This window comes from Passer domesticus, chromosome 17, assembly GCF_036417665.1.
Source record: "Passer domesticus isolate bPasDom1 chromosome 17, bPasDom1.hap1, whole genome shotgun sequence".
NCBI lineage: Eukaryota > Metazoa > Chordata > Aves > Passeriformes > Passeridae > Passer > Passer domesticus.
Window position 1 is genome coordinate 2,684,476 of NC_087490.1, and position 17,790 is coordinate 2,702,265.

The 17,790-nt window shown below is 47.8% G+C and overlaps 1 protein-coding gene across 3 annotated transcripts in view; it reads right to left on the minus strand.

Annotated features, from left to right (window-relative positions):
* The window catches only part of ADORA2A (adenosine A2a receptor), a 29,027-nt gene that overhangs the window by 9,169 nt on the left and 2,068 nt on the right, over positions 1 to 17,790 (minus strand). For 2 of the 3 annotated variants that reach the window (XM_064392238.1, XM_064392240.1), the window contains exon 2: positions 3,961 to 4,825. In XM_064392238.1, coding sequence (XP_064248308.1) covers positions 3,961 to 4,310 — 350 coding nt within the window. In that variant the 5' untranslated portion in view covers positions 4,311 to 4,825. Of the gene's footprint in view, positions 1 to 3,638; positions 3,829 to 3,960; positions 4,826 to 17,790 lie in introns of those variants that run through there. The other variant, XM_064392241.1, reaches the window with a different exon arrangement.

Consider the following 17,790-nt stretch of genomic DNA (forward strand, 5'->3'; position numbering starts at 1 on the left):
TGCAGCCACCAGGGGCAGGACCAAGCAGGGTATTCAATCCCTATTACATGTGTGTGGAAATGAGAGACCCTGGCAATCCCAGCTCATCCAGGAAATCTGTGACAGGGCAAGAAATCAAACTGAGACCTTCACATGTGCCAACTAAACAACCTTTCCCAAACCCCTCAGTCTGGAACCTTCCTCCTCTGTTGCCAGGAACCAACTGATCCTGGTGTTTATCCATGCTGTGGGGATGGGGGAGGTGGGGTCCCACAGGTGGGCACTGGTGCCCAGCATTATCTCCTCCAAACAGCAGGAGCAGGAGTGATGGGCAGACACAGTTCTGTGCGTGACATGATCAGCTTCCTGAATAAAACCCTGGTAACAGCAAGTCCTGTGCAGGCCATGAAGGCACTGCTTTAAAAGCTGTACCCATTTAAAGAAGGAGAGGAATTAGTCTGTTCTCACATTAGGCTGAACCTGCCCTAAATCTATTTAACATATGAGCATATGTAGGAAATGCCTGCCATAAAGTCAAAAGGTTTATGGTGAGCAGGGAAAGAAATAAATCCACATATGGCTCAAAGTGGCAATAAAACATTAAAACCCTGATTCACTGGTTTTGGTGCTCACATATGAGCATTTCAGAAAGGAACCCTAGGGAATTAAAGCAACTACTGAAACAGGCCGTTCTCAGCACAAAGGTCCCTTGCACATCCTATATTTATTCAGGGTTGGTGTTCATCTCCCCTATTCTTCCTAGACTTTGAGAAGCCAGTTCTTCATGTCCTCTGGCAGAAAAACATCCCGATGCCACCTCAGAACTGCAGTTTAAATCACCACCACATGGGATAACTCAGTCCCAAAGCTCCAAACATCAATAATGTTCCCCAGAGAAGCACTGCAGCAGCAAAAGCAGCTTTCTCTGGAGGAAAGCTGCAGCTGGCACTGTAGGACCTACGTGCTTCATGCCCACATCCAGCACAGACAGCAGGCACCAACCTCAGTAACCTCAGCAAACTTTCCTGTTTGGCTGCAGGAGGCAAATTTCCCCTCTCTTTCCAGCGTGTTGGAGCTACCTGTCCTTCCCTGGGAACATCCCTACACAAATGCCTGCCCAGGAGCGCGTGGCCGGGCGCGCTGCCCACGGCGCCGCGCTGGCACCGCCGAGCCTGCAAAGCAGCAATTGCTCTTGGCCCAGGGCTTCAATCTGGGGCTCACACTCACAGCCAGTTTTGTTCGGACCGCCTGGGGGTTTGAGATTAGCCAGTGCAGGTTTTCAGGTACCTGCCATGTGAGAGACCTCATTTTGTCCTAGCCTGAACAATGGCTCGGGCACCCTTCCTTGGCAGTGCCTGACTGCCACTTGCAGAGGGTTACATTTGTATAAAACCTGGCAGAATTCAGCAAAGTCCTTGAGAACTTGTGGAAAACTGTCCAAATTCTACAAAACCTTTCAATTGTTTGAAAGGCAGAACACATAAGATATTCACAAATTATCCATTTTAAAATTCACCTATAAATATCTATTTTCATTGCAGTTTTTTGGAGGAGGGTATCTTCTCCACAGAAAATAATTTCAAAGGTAACTAATAATGTACTGAGGGGTCCAAAACCAAGCAGTATCAGAAAACCCACTCTTCTGCCTTCTTAATACTGACAGTTTATTTCTGGGGGAATACACATCCACATATGGAGTTATCTTCATTAGGACAAACCAGACATGAACTATTTAAAGAGAAACAAAAGAATAAATCACAGGTTTGGCCCTTTTTGGTTCCCTTAGAGTAAAGGAAGTCTGGTTTATTAATGATTCAGCTAATGAATATTAGGAATACCTGCTGAAACCTTTCATGTTCCATGAGGAGGAGAAGGGGCCTTCCCAGATATTAAAGGATGAGATGAAAACAACACTCTGTTAGTGGTAGAACTTTCCTCCAAATTGTTTGACCCATTTTTGAGACAAACAGCTATTAGAAAATAAAGAATGTGAGGATGTGGGCAATCTAGATTATACCACATTTCCCTCTTCAGAAAATCAGCTTTCACTTTCTCAGCATGTCTGAGGCTATAAATGCTTATTCATCCATAAATTCTAAAGGGGAAACACAATTGACAAGTACATCACTCCTGCTGTGAAAGGACAAACCAGCAGAGGACAGAGAGGAGGAGAAACCCGTGGATTTACCTGTGGGTTTCTGCATCCAATCAGTCCCTCTGTTCCTGGGGAGGAAGAGGGTGTGCTCTGTTTTTTCCAAAACAAGATAGTGAAACCAATGTCATGCCCAGCACTAATCTACTCTGGTTTTTTGAAAATACTCTTTACCTTTGCTGCTCCAGGAAATTACATTTTCAAGACAATATAGTTACAGTGATAGCCCAAACCGTGGGCAGAAATCCAGATTTTTAAAATCCTTTTCCTGGCAAGTCATCCTCTAGCAATAAGAGTGCTTAAACTGTCAGCAGACATCCTCAGAGTTACCTTGTGAGAGATGAAATCAAGACATCAGCCCCTCTCCAAACCATTTCAGAGGCAGCTCCCAGGGGCTACTCAACATATTGCCTTGTACCATTTATCATTATTCTGGTTTATAAACTGAAATCACCTATAGCAGAACTGTAGAAAAGTGGAGGCAGGCCAGATTGTAGGTAACTATTATCAACAGAGTTTTCTCTGCAATGGAATGGAACAGTTATTCCTTACATCTACATCAAAACCAGAGGCTGTAACAGGTATGACCAATAGGGTTTGGCAACTCCCCATTAAAGGCAATGTTGTAGCAGCACAAACTTGCTGAGGCGAGGCTTCAGGAAAGACTTGGCTGCACTGGCCCACATGGAAAGGCAATTTCCCCTCTCCAGGGCTCCCATTCTAGTTTTGAACAGGAGGTTTGTGTTAATTGACATAAGTGCTGCATGACCAAAGTACTCAGAAGAGACAGAACTAAATTGTACAGATCAGCAAAAGTGATTTAAGCTCAAGAAGAGTGAGGATGTCCAAAAACTCAAACTCAAGAGCACAAAAATCAGAAATTGGTTCCATTTTTGCAGCCGCGTTGGTTGTTCTGGAGATGAAGGCAGTCTCTCCTTTCCTGAAAGCGTGCTGCATCCTCCTAAGGACAAGACAGGAAGGAAGGAGACTCCTACAGTTCTGCAAAGCCTCTCCAGGGGCTTCCTCTCCATCTCTGGAGCTCAGCGAGTGCCTCAGAGCAGCAGCAGCCCTGCCTCACACCCAGGGGCACACAGAGCCCATCACAACCACGTGCTCCTGCCAAGCTGAACTGAGCAGCAGCCCCTGTGTGTGTGACAAGACTCCCCCTTCTCCCATGGCAGCCTCCCTGCTCCCACACCAAGCAGCAGCCAGTCTTAGTCATTAAAATGTCCTTTTCTTTCTTCAAACTGCAGAGACCACAAAATCCCCACCTGCAGGTGAGGGCTGGGACAAGCCTCCACCTTGACCCAGCCTATGCTGTGCTTGCAGAGGCAGTGCCTGAGCCAGTCCAGATCTTCCTAAGGCCCATTCCTTGGTAGCCTGCTGCTTCCTCTCCCTTCACATTTCAGAGACCCCTGAGAGCAAGCCCTACCTCCCCCCCCCCAGCCCTGCTGCTACAGCTTCAGGCAGAACTCCCTTTCTCCACATGGGAGGGAGACAAGCTGACCTCACCCCCTTTCTGCCCTTCTTCTGGTGGCACTGCTGCAGCCCAGGGCACGGTTTGCCTGGGTATGGAGTGGCAGCTCCCAGGCAGCACCTCTGTGATGCCATGGACACCCACCTTGGGAGAACAGAGAAGCACCACAGGAAAAGGAAGCAACCAGAAAATCCACCAGCCAAGGCAGACTGTAGGACCTAGAAAAGTTGCTTTCAAAATACAAGAGAAAAAGCACCGATCCTCACTGAACTTTTCTTTCCTTGATTCATCTCCAGACCTGTGGTTTTCAGGGATGTTGAGCCCTCACCAGCCCGGCCCAGCCCGTGCTTACCTGAGGGGTATTCTGATGGCAATGATTCTGTCTATGGCAATAGCAAGGAGGCTGAAGATGGAGCTCTGGGTCAAGACCAGGACAAAGCAGGCAATGAAAAGGCAGCCATAGAAGAAGGCACAGAAGCCAGTGCTGATGGTGATGGCAAAGGGGATTGCCAGCACCCCCACGGCAATGTCAGCAGCAGCCAGGGACACCACAAAATAGTTGGTGACGTTCTGCAGGTTGCTGTTCAGGTAGACGGCCCAGCAGACCAGGATGTTGCCCAGGATGGCCAGCACGGCGATGATCAGCTCCAGGATGATGTAGGCTATGTCTGAGAGGAAGTCGTCCTTCCCATGTACTAGCATGGTGAGAACAACCAGGCCCAAAGCTCAGCGTCCATATCTGCAGAGCACTGAAGAGCCAGGACCCCTCAAAGCTGCCTGGGCTCCGTGGAGGGCTCGGCTGCCAGCCTGGCAAGGCTGCTCACACACACATTCTCCTCCCCATAGCTGTTCAAGCACCTTACAGTAGATGGTGTCAAGAAAAAAAGCCAGCTCCAGCAAAGTGGATTAACCAGGTGCAGAATAATTCAGACTCCAGCAGATAAACAGGCAGGAGGATTTTTCTTGGGGACAGACGGTGCTCCCCAGGCCTCAGAGTCCAGCAGGCAGTGCAGCACAGCAGCCGTACTGTACAGCAGTGCCACATTGGCTGCGGTGCTTTGCTTCCTGTTGACAATCTCCCTTCTAGTCATGGCTTCCTGTCATCTCCATACCATAGCAACATCCTCTGGTCCTCTTTTTCACCTTTTCCCACCAGGACTTGGGAAATATTCTCTTCAGCTGAAGCAAACATTAAACTTCTTCACTTGCAGTTTCATCTAAAAAGAAAAGAAAACACCAACCACATACACTAAGTAATCAGCTCTACAGAGGAGATGGAGAAAGCAAAATCTCATTAAAGTGGCACATTAAATTGATAACGGATATTACACAGACCTAGAAGAATACATTATTGGCAAAATTCTCACATTTTGTCTATCCTGAAAGCAGCAGGGCCAAACCCAAGTTCAGGAAGGCAGCGTTTCACAGTGGTGATGAGAAACAAGGGACGTTTTGTTTTTGAGGCTACCAACTGAGCTGGCACTTCAGCAGCTGCTCCACAGCCCGCCCTGAAACACGAGAGCCCCACTAATTATGTGCTGGCAAGTGCTGAGGCTGCACAGAGGGAAGGTGGAGGAGCCTTTCACACACACCTGTCTCCCTCTGATGGCAAACACCGCGTCTGAGCCATCACGTGCTTTGCCACAAAACTGCTGCTCCAGTCCCCTGCTCTGCAAGGACAGGAGCCCTCATCACAGGGCAGCTGCACTGCTGGCATGTGTGTCACCCCTCTGTGGCCACACCTGTCTGGCCTCCAGGCATCCATGGAACAACATCCATGGCAGGGAGAAGTGCTCAAGGTGTTGAAGTGTTCAAGGTGTTCAGACAGGGACATCTTTGGGGACTCCTGCTGACCGTGCACACTCTTTGCAAGGGTCTCTGCAGGCTCCCCTCCTGCATCTCCCTTAGTTTTGTTCATGTAAATCCTATAAGCAAACCATTTGTTCATTACACCTGCACTGTCCATAGTGTTTGCTGCATCCAGGGCAGCATCATCCTTCACCCACAACCAGCCAGAACCCGGCCCACCAAAACACATCTCCCCCAAAATCACACACAGTGCCATGCTCAGGGCTGCACTGAGCTCCTGCAGTGTCCTGCACACAGCCTGGGACTAAAGCTGGTGCTGCTTGTGAGGAAACAATCCTGAAATTTCATATGAGCAGATACACATCACCTGCACGCCCTTGCAGGTACCTCTGCTTCAGGTATGGGTGCATCTCACCACAGTTTCAGCTAAAAATACAGAGGGGAGAACACAATTCCCTGAGCTTTGTGCTACAGTCAAGAGATAATTGCTTGCTGTCCTCGCCTGTCACTTCCAGAGTGGGTTGCAAACCTTATTTAGCAAGCTTTAGCAATAATATTTTCTCATTAATTTAAGAAACAGCTTGATATATCAGAGGGTTAGGAGAGAGAGAAGCACAGCGCTAACTGATAAATCACCCAGCTCAGTTTTGGATGCAACATGAACCTTCCAAACACAAGCCCCATCCTCAGGTGATCTGGTGAGGTCTCACCCATCAGGGTTTGATGCCTTCACAGTTCATTCTGTTTTCAAGTCAGAAACCTAATTTCTCAGGATAAAATAAAAGGGTAAAGACAGTGATAATAAAAGAAAATATGATTAACTTGTGATTCACATCTGATCTCAGGAATATAATCTAATTTTAGACCTTTCATTGATTTAGAGCTCTATTGCTAATGCTGCATTTGAAAGGAAAGTGAATGATTCTTGGTGGTTTGGACATGCTTCAAACCCTTGCTTTTCTCTACCTTCAGCTATCTTGTTTCTGTGTTTTGTTTGGTTCTAGGGGAAGAAATCAACAGAAGAGATCAGTGTGTGATCTAGCTACCAAGAGGAAGATAAAGATCATCCATTTAATCTTTTTTTTAAACAAGAAAAACCCCAAGAAGTCTCCATATTGTCACTGCTCCTACAGCAAAACCTTCAGTTTTTCAGTGGCTTCCTAAAGATGGCTTTTACTTTCTTGGATTTCAGGGATGTCAGTGATATGCCCCTGCAAGGATCTGCTTGTCCATTACAAATCCCAACAGGTTTGCTTCAAAGCAGCAATACTGAAACCTCAGCCTCCAGCCCAGCTTCCAGGGAAGAGGATTAGGATGAACATAAGACAGAAATAAAGAAGATCTGGAGGCAGAGAGAACAGAAGGGGCAGGATGAGAAATAAACAATGTTTTGTGCATGTGTGTGAGCAAGAAGGGAGGAAAAAAACAGGAAAAAGCTGGTAGGAGGAAAAAAAACAACCTAACAAAGGAAGCAGTGGGCAAAACAGGCTCCTGAGAGGAAGGGGGAGTGCAGGACACGGCTGTGCCTGAGACTGAGGTGGGTGTGAGCCCTGAGCCCCTGAGCAGGGCAGAGTGGGAGCACACACCTCCCACAGGCTCACACCTCACCATGCAGGACAAGAGCACACCAAACTCCAGTGCCAGGCCACGTTTAGAAAAATTTAATAAATTATTCTGACATGCTTGGGCCCAAACTGCTGCTAAAGCCACTGTAATTCCCCACAAGCTCCTCTGAGATGGAGCCAGAAGAACTGAGGGAAGCCTGTTGGAGAGGAGGCAGCCTGAGAACTGGGCACCTTAATCTTGATGCTCAGAGGATTTACCTAAAATCCTGCCATGTTGCTCTTGCCCATCATGTTCACAGCTCATACACTTCAGTGAAGAAGATCAAAGAAAAATTACTGGACATTCTTCCCCATTTGAGAGCTCCCTTCAGTAGGATCACAAATCCACACTAATCCTAGATGCATTTTGTTTAACCTGACTCTGCCTCACCTCAAACTCCAGCAGGACATGGAGGAAAGTTACAAACCTCACTGTGGAATTTCTGCACATACCAATGGCTCAGCACAAAGCTGAAATTTCCTACACCTCTGCCTGAACCTGAGAAAGCACAGTGCTGGAACCTGAGGTTTAATGGCTACATCACACGCTGTTCTCTGACACAACAGAGCTTTTAACCTTCTACTTTGACTCCTTCATGGCCTCATGTTAAATTTGAATTTTTTATCTCTGAATTTTTTTGTCTCTTGCTTCCATCTCTCCACACAAACAGTGGCCTGATTCTTCATCCCAAGCCCCAGCCATTTATTCTGAAGCAATCAGAATGTTCTGTCCAGCACAGGACAGCATGTCCTTCCACCCTCTGCTCTCAGATGGGCCGGAAAACACCCGGAGTTCTGCAGAGCCAGCACATCTCAGGGGAGAAATGGCTGGAGCTGAGCAGGTGTCCCAGCCACGACAAAACAACATTTTGTCTCTGCTTCAGCGCCGCTGAGTAGCCACTGACATTAGCAAAACCAATTACTGGCCACACAAGGCCAGCCTCACCTGCTGCTGGCAGAATGTGCCACAGCCCAGGAGGGCTCACGTTCAACCTGAGCTCACCCACCCTCCTCATTCCTCTCTCGCAGTGTCAGCTGCTGCAGTGCTCACCTGACATAACAAATCTCCATTTCAGGAGTGTGTGCAGCTTGTTTTAAAACAAGAACGGGCTCAGTCTTTCTGCTTATACAGCTAGAAATTCACTGCACAGGGACAAAATGAAATAGAGACCACCCAGAGAAGATGACGTGGATCCAGAGGCAAAATTAAATTTATTGTAGAATTGTCTACATCATGCAAGACCCAAAGGCTCAGCAATCAGGTCTAATAAGAAAAAATTAATTAACAATCTGCTTTACTCACTGGGGAAGTGTATATTTAACATCTCAAGCCCTTGAGGGATCAGCATGGCAAGCTTCTTGAAACTTAAGAAAAATAACCTGTATCACCCAACAGGCTGGACAGCTACAATTAGTATTTCTTCATAAGCCCTTCTTTTATATTGTTAATTCCTTCTTGATACCCCGGGCTATGTTCCTGCCTTTCCCCCATTATTAAATAAACTTTTTTTGTCATTCACAAACCTGTAAACCTGCTGCTCTGTTCATTTGTAGTGACTTGGAACACTCTGTTCTCTCTCATATTTCAATCCCAATGAGAAACTCCTCCTTGAAAATTCAATAAAGCATCTGCACAGCACGTTCCCATGAAGCAATTCACCAGCAGAGCCTGAGCAAGCTTTAGTTTGGCATCTCCAGTTGACTTTGGACCAAGGTGCTGCCCTTCTCTCTCCTGAGTGCCAAAACATGGAGCTGAGCCCTTGGCCACTGCTTGGTCCAAATCACCCAGCTCAGAGAAGCTCATCTGCAGCCCTGCAGGCTGGGTGCAGCCTGCTCTGGGAGGTTTGGGCTGCCCAGGCTCTCTGTGCAGAGCAGATGCACCCTGTGCCTGCCAGGCTCACAGCGCCTGTGACACTTCAGCCTGACAGCTCCTCTCACCTATTAGCAAAAACTCCAGACGATCAGCAGCCCCTGGGGCACCCACGACAGTCTGTGGGCACGTAGGGGACAGACTGCAGCTTCCCCTGGCCCTGTGTCTGCTCCAGGATGGGCAGGAGGGGCAGCTCAAGGGGCCAGGGGGGCGTTCAGGGCTCATCCTACAGATCACAGCCTTGCATCTCCTTCTGACATGACCCTTCCCAGCCACATGCAATTACCTAATTCCCTTAGGGAAAATCCTTCAATTCACAGATGGCCCTGAGCAGAAAAATTGGTGCTGCTAAATCATTTGTTTCCTACTTTCCAAAGCCTGGAGGGGGAGATGCTTGTCAGTTTTTATCCTCTCTTTGAAATCCCTTCAGCTCAAAGAGAATCTCCCTATCTTTTAAATCAAAGACTCCAAGAAATCTTGTCTTTCCCCACCACTTCAGAGGATCAAGTCACAATAAACGAGCCAATGTGCTCACAGGCAGAACACAAATTTGCAAAACAACGGGGCTGTAAAACATGATGAAAACAGGTGTCCCTTGGGGAGCTCGATAGGGAAGGCAGCAGGAGCACTTCTCTGTGCTGCTCGAGGGTTTCCTTTCTGCAGTTCAGTATTTTCTGGATACTTCATGTACAGCAACTTCCTGGGTCCCTGAGTGCTCACACAGAGCTCTGGGGAGCATCCCCAGCCCTGCTGCCATGGAAGGATGAAGAGCTGTGGCTGGGTGGGGCAGGAAAGAGGAGGAAGGAGGCATCACCCACCTAACCAAGACATACATTTTCTGATTCCTCTCTTTGCTTTATTATTGGCTGCTGCCTAAATGATCTTTTAGGTCATCTGCTTACAGTAATAGGAGGAAATTAAATATTAATAATAGACTATTTCCCTCTAGACTGCTCTTTGTTAACAAAGGATACAAGTGAAACAAAGCAGGCAAAATTATCAGCACACCACGGTCTTGGTTTTCAGGTACCTGGAGCACTTGCACTTTCCCTCAGCCCTCCCTGGAGGCCTTTGCCTGCCTGCATGGACACCACTGCAAGTGCAGAAATGGGCAGGTGTGGAAATTTGTGCTCTATCAAGGGGCTCCACATGCCAGTCTGACCCTTCCAGGCACCATTTCAGATTTTATCCAAAGTATCATCTGAGCTGTTGATGCTCTGACCGCAAAAATGGAAGGCCAAGGATTTTTGGAAGCACAGACGTTGTCTCCTCTTGGGAAGTGAAGTCTGCTGTAATATAAACCTACAGTGGGGTAACGAGCTTTCTGGATAGGTTTTGCAAGTTCTCCTGAAATAATAAGTAAAATGAGAGCTTCAGCTTTGCTAAATTTCGTGTAATCCCCTCTTACAGGAAAGCAACAGCCCTCCAAGACTTAAAACCTTCCCTTCACATGCTTGTGAAAGGCAGAAGAAATGGCTCTTCAGAGACCTGTACTGTGCCTGAACTTTGTCTATCAGTTTAAAAAAGGGAAAGAAGGGCAACAATTCTGTTTTACATTTCCATCCCTGCTGCAGTCCAGGCCAAGAAAGGAGGATGTACTCCAGCAACAAGCATGGTGAACCTGGGTGTAAAGTCTTGACTGATTTTCCAGAGATACCCAGACTGCTGCATCAGTGCCAGCAGACAGAACCACACCCTGCCAGCCTGTCCTGTGCCTCTCTTCTCCTCCTGTTCATGCCCATTAAGAAAAAAAACTAAAAACCAAAACTGCCCCAAAAGTGAAATCCCACTGGACAGCAAGCAAGATGGACTGGCTGACAGGAATGGCAAATCCCAAACCACTATTGCAGCTTTGCCTCCTGCCCTCCAAGTGCTAGAAGTGGATTAATTTTTATTGTGGTAGCGGAAGATTACAACAGAACACATTTGACCATATTTTTTTTCCTAAGTGGCTGTTATAAATGTTTAAAAGCAAGGAAAAAACCTCACAGTAATTATTCTAATTCTAATGGTCACAGAAAGCCAAGGAGGGCAAAACTAAGTAAGGATGAATGACCAGCAGTTAAATAAGCCAGCCCAAACAAACAGAAGGGAAAACAGCTCCCCTGTGCTCACCAAAGTCTCACTGGGCAGCAGGCATCATGATATATTGCCAAAAGACACCAAAACATTGGATTTTTAGCAAATTTTTTGTACTCAGGATGGCTGATGTTCATTTATCTATGTGGAGTTTCTTAAAAAAAAAACAGAGCATTTGGATAGGCTTTCATAAGGCAGACAAGTAAAAAAGCATAATTAAAACCATGTACCATGGCCAGAAACAAGTTACTACTGCCAATATCATCCACAATGTCTCTGAGGAGCCAGCTTTCCTTTCCTGTGTGAGGGAAGAACTCAAAGGCAAACTCTGCCTCCTCACAGCCCTACTAAAGCCAGATGTGTTCACACATGAGGAGCATTTCCTTCAAGGACAAAACAAGAGAAATGAGGGAACAGAATATAAAGAAGTGACCCACTGAGGAATACAGGCAAGGGAAGAATCTACTCTGAAGATATTTATCATATTGCTAATGCATCCTTTCTGGTCTATTTTAAAATAATAGAGCAGACTTCTCTCCAGATGTGACTTTGCCTCTCATTCTGTATGAAGTTTCCAGACAGGCAGTTGAGAATTGGGTACATCTGTTAGTTTTCTTGCTTTTTTATCCAGTTATTCCCAAACCCTACCTGCTTTCTCTAAGGGCAGGTTACCTCTCCACCATGGCCTGTGATCCCTGCTGCTGTCCCCTGGAGCAGTGTCCTGCAGGCTGCCAGGAGTGTTTGCACAAACTCTGATGGTGAAACAAAAGCTCACCCCGGAGCAGGAAGAGCTGCTGTAGCAGGTCAACCAACATCCTTCCACAGCAGAAAGAATGTAACTCCTACTGCCTCTGTCCATTAAAATGGTTCCCCAGCTGTCCTTCCCTATCCTGATGAAGCATTGTACCACACTGCTCATCCCAAAAGCAGGCAAAAGCCACAATAACAAATCTACTGTCCCCTGGGTTTGTTTCCAGCAGTTTTCCCTCATCCATTCTGTGAGGTACTCTGACTGCTGATGCTCATTTGCTCAGTGGCAGCCTCACCATCCTGTCAGTGCCTCTGTCACAGCCTCGGAGCTATTTAAGACGTTTTCAGGACTCCGCCACCCCCTGTGGATGGCAGGGGCGATGCCCTGATGATGCCCCGAGGCCGCATGCCCCCACTTTGTCGTTCTGCTCTTTGCTGTGACCTGCAGCACGCTGCTGTCACCCTTGAGAGGTGACCTGCACTTCTACCGCAGCAGCCGCACCGACACGGGAGGTTTTGGGTTTTCCCCCAAATCCTTGATTATAACCCGATTTATTAAGAACTTCCCAAGCTCCCAGTCGGTGGTGCAGTGTCAGCGCGGTGCTGTGAGCTCCCCTCAGCCCCTGGGTCGTTCCCAGCCCCGGCTGCGGTCAGAGCGCGCCCGGCCCAGCCCGGCCCCGCTCCGCTCCCTGCGGGGCTGCGAACGGCGCTGCCCTCCAGAGACCGGGCCCCGCAGAGCCCCCAGATCCCTTCGGAAAACACTGCCCTGCGTTTGCTGCCTCTTCATGGGCTGCTGTTCTCGTCCGGGAGGAGAGGAGAGGAGAGGAGAGGAGAGGAGAGGAGAGGAGAGGAGAGGAGAGGAGAGGAGAGGAGAGGAGAGGAGAGGAGAGGAGAGGAGAGGAGAGGAGAGGAGAGGAGAGGAGAGGAGAGGAGAGGAGAGGAGAGGAGAGGAGAGGAGAGGAGAGGAGAGGAGAGGAGAGGAGAGGAGAGGAGAGGAGAGGAGAGGAGAGGAGAGGAGAGGAGAGGAGAGGAGAGGAGAGGAGAGGAGAGGAGAGGAGAGGAGAGGAGAGGAGAGGAGAGGAGAGGAGAGGAGAGGAGAGGAGAGGAGAGGAGAGGAGAGGAGAGGAGAGGAGAGCTGTCAGGACTCCACTAGAGCAGAGATCCCTCCACCAGCCTTGGCAAGTGGCCCTTCTGTCCTGTGGAAACTTCAGATATCTCACAGTCTCTGCACAACAAGACATCATAGAAAAGGCCCATCTGTAAAGAAACCTGCAATCATTTCTCAAATGCATGACAACCGTGATCCTCACACCTTTCCAAACAAGGACAAAGCAAAAAAGACCCCCAAGGCAAATTCCTGAGGGACTGTGACGTCTGACCCCAAACACAAAAGATGTTAGTCAGGCAGAGATGGATCCTGGGGGAGCTCTCAGAAGATACCCCAAGCCTTGAGGATGGTTTCTCCCCGTGGACTGCGTCCATCCCTTGCCTGCTGTAATCACACAGCTGGGCTGTAGGGTGGCTACAAGGAGGAAAAGGAAGGCTTCCCTTTAGGCATGGGGTAGGAAAGTTAACAAGAACCCTAAATGAATCATAATGGCCAAGCAAACTTTGCATCAACATTTCATGAGACACAGGATGACATAAAAGAAAGTATTAATGTTTTTCGGGTGTCTGACAAAGTTAGGTGCCTCAGTTTTAAAAGGTCTGCTGAAGAGGCCCCTGCATTTTGGGATTATCAGGAACAGTCCCAGATTATCCCTGACTAGGCAGCCATCAGTAAGGGTCCTTTTTTTTTTTTTTTTTTTTTTTTTTGCCAAAATCCGTGCTGCAGAACATTTTACATTTTGAAATGTCAGTGTGCTTCCCCACACATGCTCCAGGAGCTGTAATGGTGCTGGTGCCAGCCCAGGTCAGTCTGATGTGATTTTCCACCATCCCATTGAACCTGGGCACTGATCTGTGGATTGGACGTATGTGGAAACTGCAATTATTCAAATCAATTTCAATCACGTGCCTCTCTTCTGAAGATTTTAGTAAAAAGCCTCATACCTCTCAGCTGTCTTTTATCCAGGGGAACGTTTCCTATGGAAAATCCCAGTCTGTGCCCAAGTATATGGATCTCATACTGAAACCAAAGTTGTTATGATCAGGGAATATGACATTTAACCACCTACTTCCCTTAAGTCCTTAAACTCAGCAGCTGATTCATACCAGGATCTGACAATCCCGTTCTATTGGGGAAAACTCAATAACCAAAATGATAGGGCTGTTTGTAGAGGACTTTCCCAGTACAAGAAGGGGAATTTGCATAAGAGGCCAATATTAGAGAACAGGCAGGGAGAGCACAAACATTTATGCTGTCTAGTTAGAAAAAATAAGAGGGTGGGGGGGAAAGGGGAGACAAGAAGCAAGAGGAGAACACGACAGAGCAAACCCAGACCAAAACACCTCCAACAAAGCAAATCCAGGAGAAAAAACAGACTCTGAGGTCTGAATACTAAATGAGGAAAATTCTAACAGGGAAAATGCAAAGCTCACCATTCCCGAAGGGATGCATGGGTGAGGCAGCCGGGTGAGGGGCTGCCCGGCCCGGGGATGCTCGGACGGGACCCCGGGGATGCTCGGGCTGGATTCGGGGCGCTCCAGCAGCCAAGCCCCCGGGGAGCTGCGGGACAAGGGCCACGGAGGAGCCGGGAGCAGGAGCGGGCACGGGGACACGGGGAATGCCGTGGAACAGCCCCGGGCTGCGGGGACTGGCATGCCGGAGCCTTCCCCTGGAACTGGGAGCAATCACAAATGCTAATGGACACACGGACAGGAGCCCGGCATGTCAGCCGGCACGTCTGCAAGGCTCCAGGAAAACCCCCCTTTCCTCTCCTCGTGTCACGGAGGGACAGGAAGGTTCCCTCACCCCGCGTGCCTTTCCCTCCCCTGCCCCTGGCTCAAGTCACCCCTGCAAGAAGTTTCCCTCCCTGCTAACTTCTCCATTGTCTCAGATGCATTGTTTGCAAATGTTCTCTAAAAATGCTTTGTAAAGTATTCTTTATTCCTGTTTCAAGGCTTTCCACATCCCTGTGTAACACCTGGACTTTATCTTGTTACCTGTCAGATAGTGATAAACCTACTGCACGCAACCCCTGACTTACCATCTAAGATAAATACAATTTGTCTTGTAGCTGTCATTTCTTTTCAAACCCTGCCTTCCACAGCTGCCTTTGTAGTGGTAATAAAATTACTTTATTTGGGCTTGAAACGAGTGACTTTTAAAGAATTAAAAAGTAAAACCCCCCATCAGCAAGAGCCCCAGGAGCCAGGCTGAGGAACGAAAGAGATCACACCTGTACCCATTCACATTTACCAAACACCTGCATTTGGTGAAGTGCTTTGAAATACTCTTTGCTGATTGCCTGAGGGCTGCCCACTGTGGCCAGGATGAAGAATGAGAGCAAAGGAGGTTTAAGCTGGACATCAGGGTATTTCCTGCACACCAGGAAAGTGAGGATTCTGCTGTGCTGGTCTTTAGGAGCAGGATGGAGAAAGATGTCAGGAATGGCAAAATCCATAGCTGATCCTGCCTGTGGGCAGAGGTCTGGATGAGATGACCTTCAAGTGCCTCCTAAGGATATTTTCCATAATTGAGAATTGTATGTGCCATCTGTCCACTCTGATCTACAGAGACCTACTGCAGGGGGGAAAAAAGTGCAATACGACCAAAATTATCCCTGATACAGATGCAACCCTTGTGAAGGGAGAGGCATCTTCTGACTACGGAAGGAACTGAAGCCTCCAGAGGTTAAATCACCTTCTGTGCATCTCCCAGACCCTCCTGCCCTCCCAAGACAGAAAGCTGCACCCCTAACAGTCCAACCTGAATATTCAACCACAAAAGCATCTCATTAAGTGGCAGCTTCCTCAGCATTTTTGAAACAAGCAGAGAGGCAAGGAACTGGAGCTGTTTTGTTCAAGCAGCTTTACCAAGGCTGCTCAGGTGCACTGTGCAAAACCTGAAGATGGTCCAAGAAGCAACCAAACCTTCTGGTCCTAAATACCAAATATCCTGATAAAAGGGAACAACCCTCCACTGACTTGTGAGGTTCTTCTCTGATTCCTTGACACACAGCTCAAGATCTCTTTCCTGGTTTTTACTTTAAAGTCCAACAAAAAAAAATGTTTAACAGCCCATCTCCATTTTCAGATGGAAATCACACAATAAAGAACAACCTTGGGAGTTAATCACAATCCAGATCAAATGAGAAAATGAACAAGCAGAGCCAGAATCTGTTTGAGCTGAAGACAAGGACAAACTTTGCAGGACACCAAGAGGGATACGGGCAGCAGCCTTTGCATGGAGAACACCTCACTCCCAGCCGTGCAGAACTCACAGACTCTCCCCACACTGTGCCTTGCCCCATCTCGTGTGGGCAGAAATGTCAAACCCCAGCGAAGAGCTGAAGCACACTGCAAATGGTGAGAAATCTGTGAGACCTTAAACATCCTGTGCAGACACAATCATCAGGCAGGCAGAAAGGAAGTGGTAAGGGGAGAGGCTTTCCCTCAACACAAGATGGAAAAGCAGCCAGGTTCAAAAACAAGGGGGGACCAGACCCTTCTGAGACACAGGACTGAAAGGAAGAGTAAAGATTCCCCCCAAACCTTCTGGAGGGCTGAGCTTTTCCCAGTGGTTCTCAGGAGAACTTAAGCACACAGCTCTACCTGAAATCCGCCAGGGAAGATTAAACAAAAAAGATGAAGAGCTTTCAAAAGCTGATTATATTCAAATGCAATAGCAGCAGCAGCCCTTATGGAAACATCCTATTAAAATACCAGCAAAAACAGAAATGCAAACATGGGAGACCTGGCAGAGGCTTTCCAGCTCAGACCTTTAGTGCCTTTTGCACCCACTGATAGAAGGACAGAGGCTAAAACATCATTATTGCCTTGACCTGGCAGAGGGTGATGCTGATTCTATTTTTCACGTATAAAAATACATATGGAAAGACACAGATTATATGCACATGAAAATCACAAATGTACCACATGGCCACCATTTAAAAGGAGACCTGCCTGTCTTTTTTTTTTTTTTCACACCCTGCAATAGGTCATTTTTGTTTTATGTACACACATACATGTTTGCAGTTTGTACCCACAGGTTTTCTCTACAAATTCAGAGGTTCACAGCTTTCTTTGTTAATTCAGAATTTAATCCATTTGCCACATTAGACAGGATTTTGTTTCCATAGGTTTTTGTGGTACATGATTACATTTTTATTGACTTTTTTATTGAGATTCAAAATAAAGTATTTCCTCAAGAGACCTAATCCAATTTAAATATTTCTCACATCCTTGCTGGTCATTTTATCTGATCTTTTTCTACCTCACTTGGGCAATATGCTCCAGGGGTGTCTCTAACTGCAGGGGCTGGCCATGCTTTCTCTCTCTGTTAGCTTCCTTCATGCAGAAGAATGAATTTATCAATTACCCCAGTTCTTGAGTTACATGTGAGACTTACAAGCCTGATAAGAAACCTGAAAACAAATACATCCTAAGACAGAGTTATCTAATAGTTGGCCATCTGCTTAGGAAAATCATTTTAAGTAGTTACAGCAATTCTATTAACTATTTACCAAGTGAGTCATGTTGTTCTCTTTAAGTTAACCCTTTCCGTCTCTGCGGAGAGAGGAGTTTTTTCTCCAGGCAGTTTTGGAGAAGGTGCTCAACCACCTTCCCTCCTTCAGGCCATGGAGCCCCCTGCACTCGAGATCCCCCAAACTGAGGGCACAAAAGAGCAATAAAACAACCGTGACTCTTAGCTCACACAAACCACCATGCAGAAATCTCCTCCCGGGAGCATCCCCGGCCAGGGCAGCGCTCCCGGCACCGACACCCGGGATGGGAACGCACCCGCGGGGCAGGGCACGACCCTGCAGCCGCGTCCTGCCGACGGCTCCGGGGACAGCCCCAGCTCCGGGGCAGCGTGTCCGCCTGCCCCTCGCTGCCCTGTGCCCCTCGCTGCCCTGTGCCCCTCGCTGCCCTGTGCCCCTCGCTGCCCCGTGCCCCTCGCTGCCCT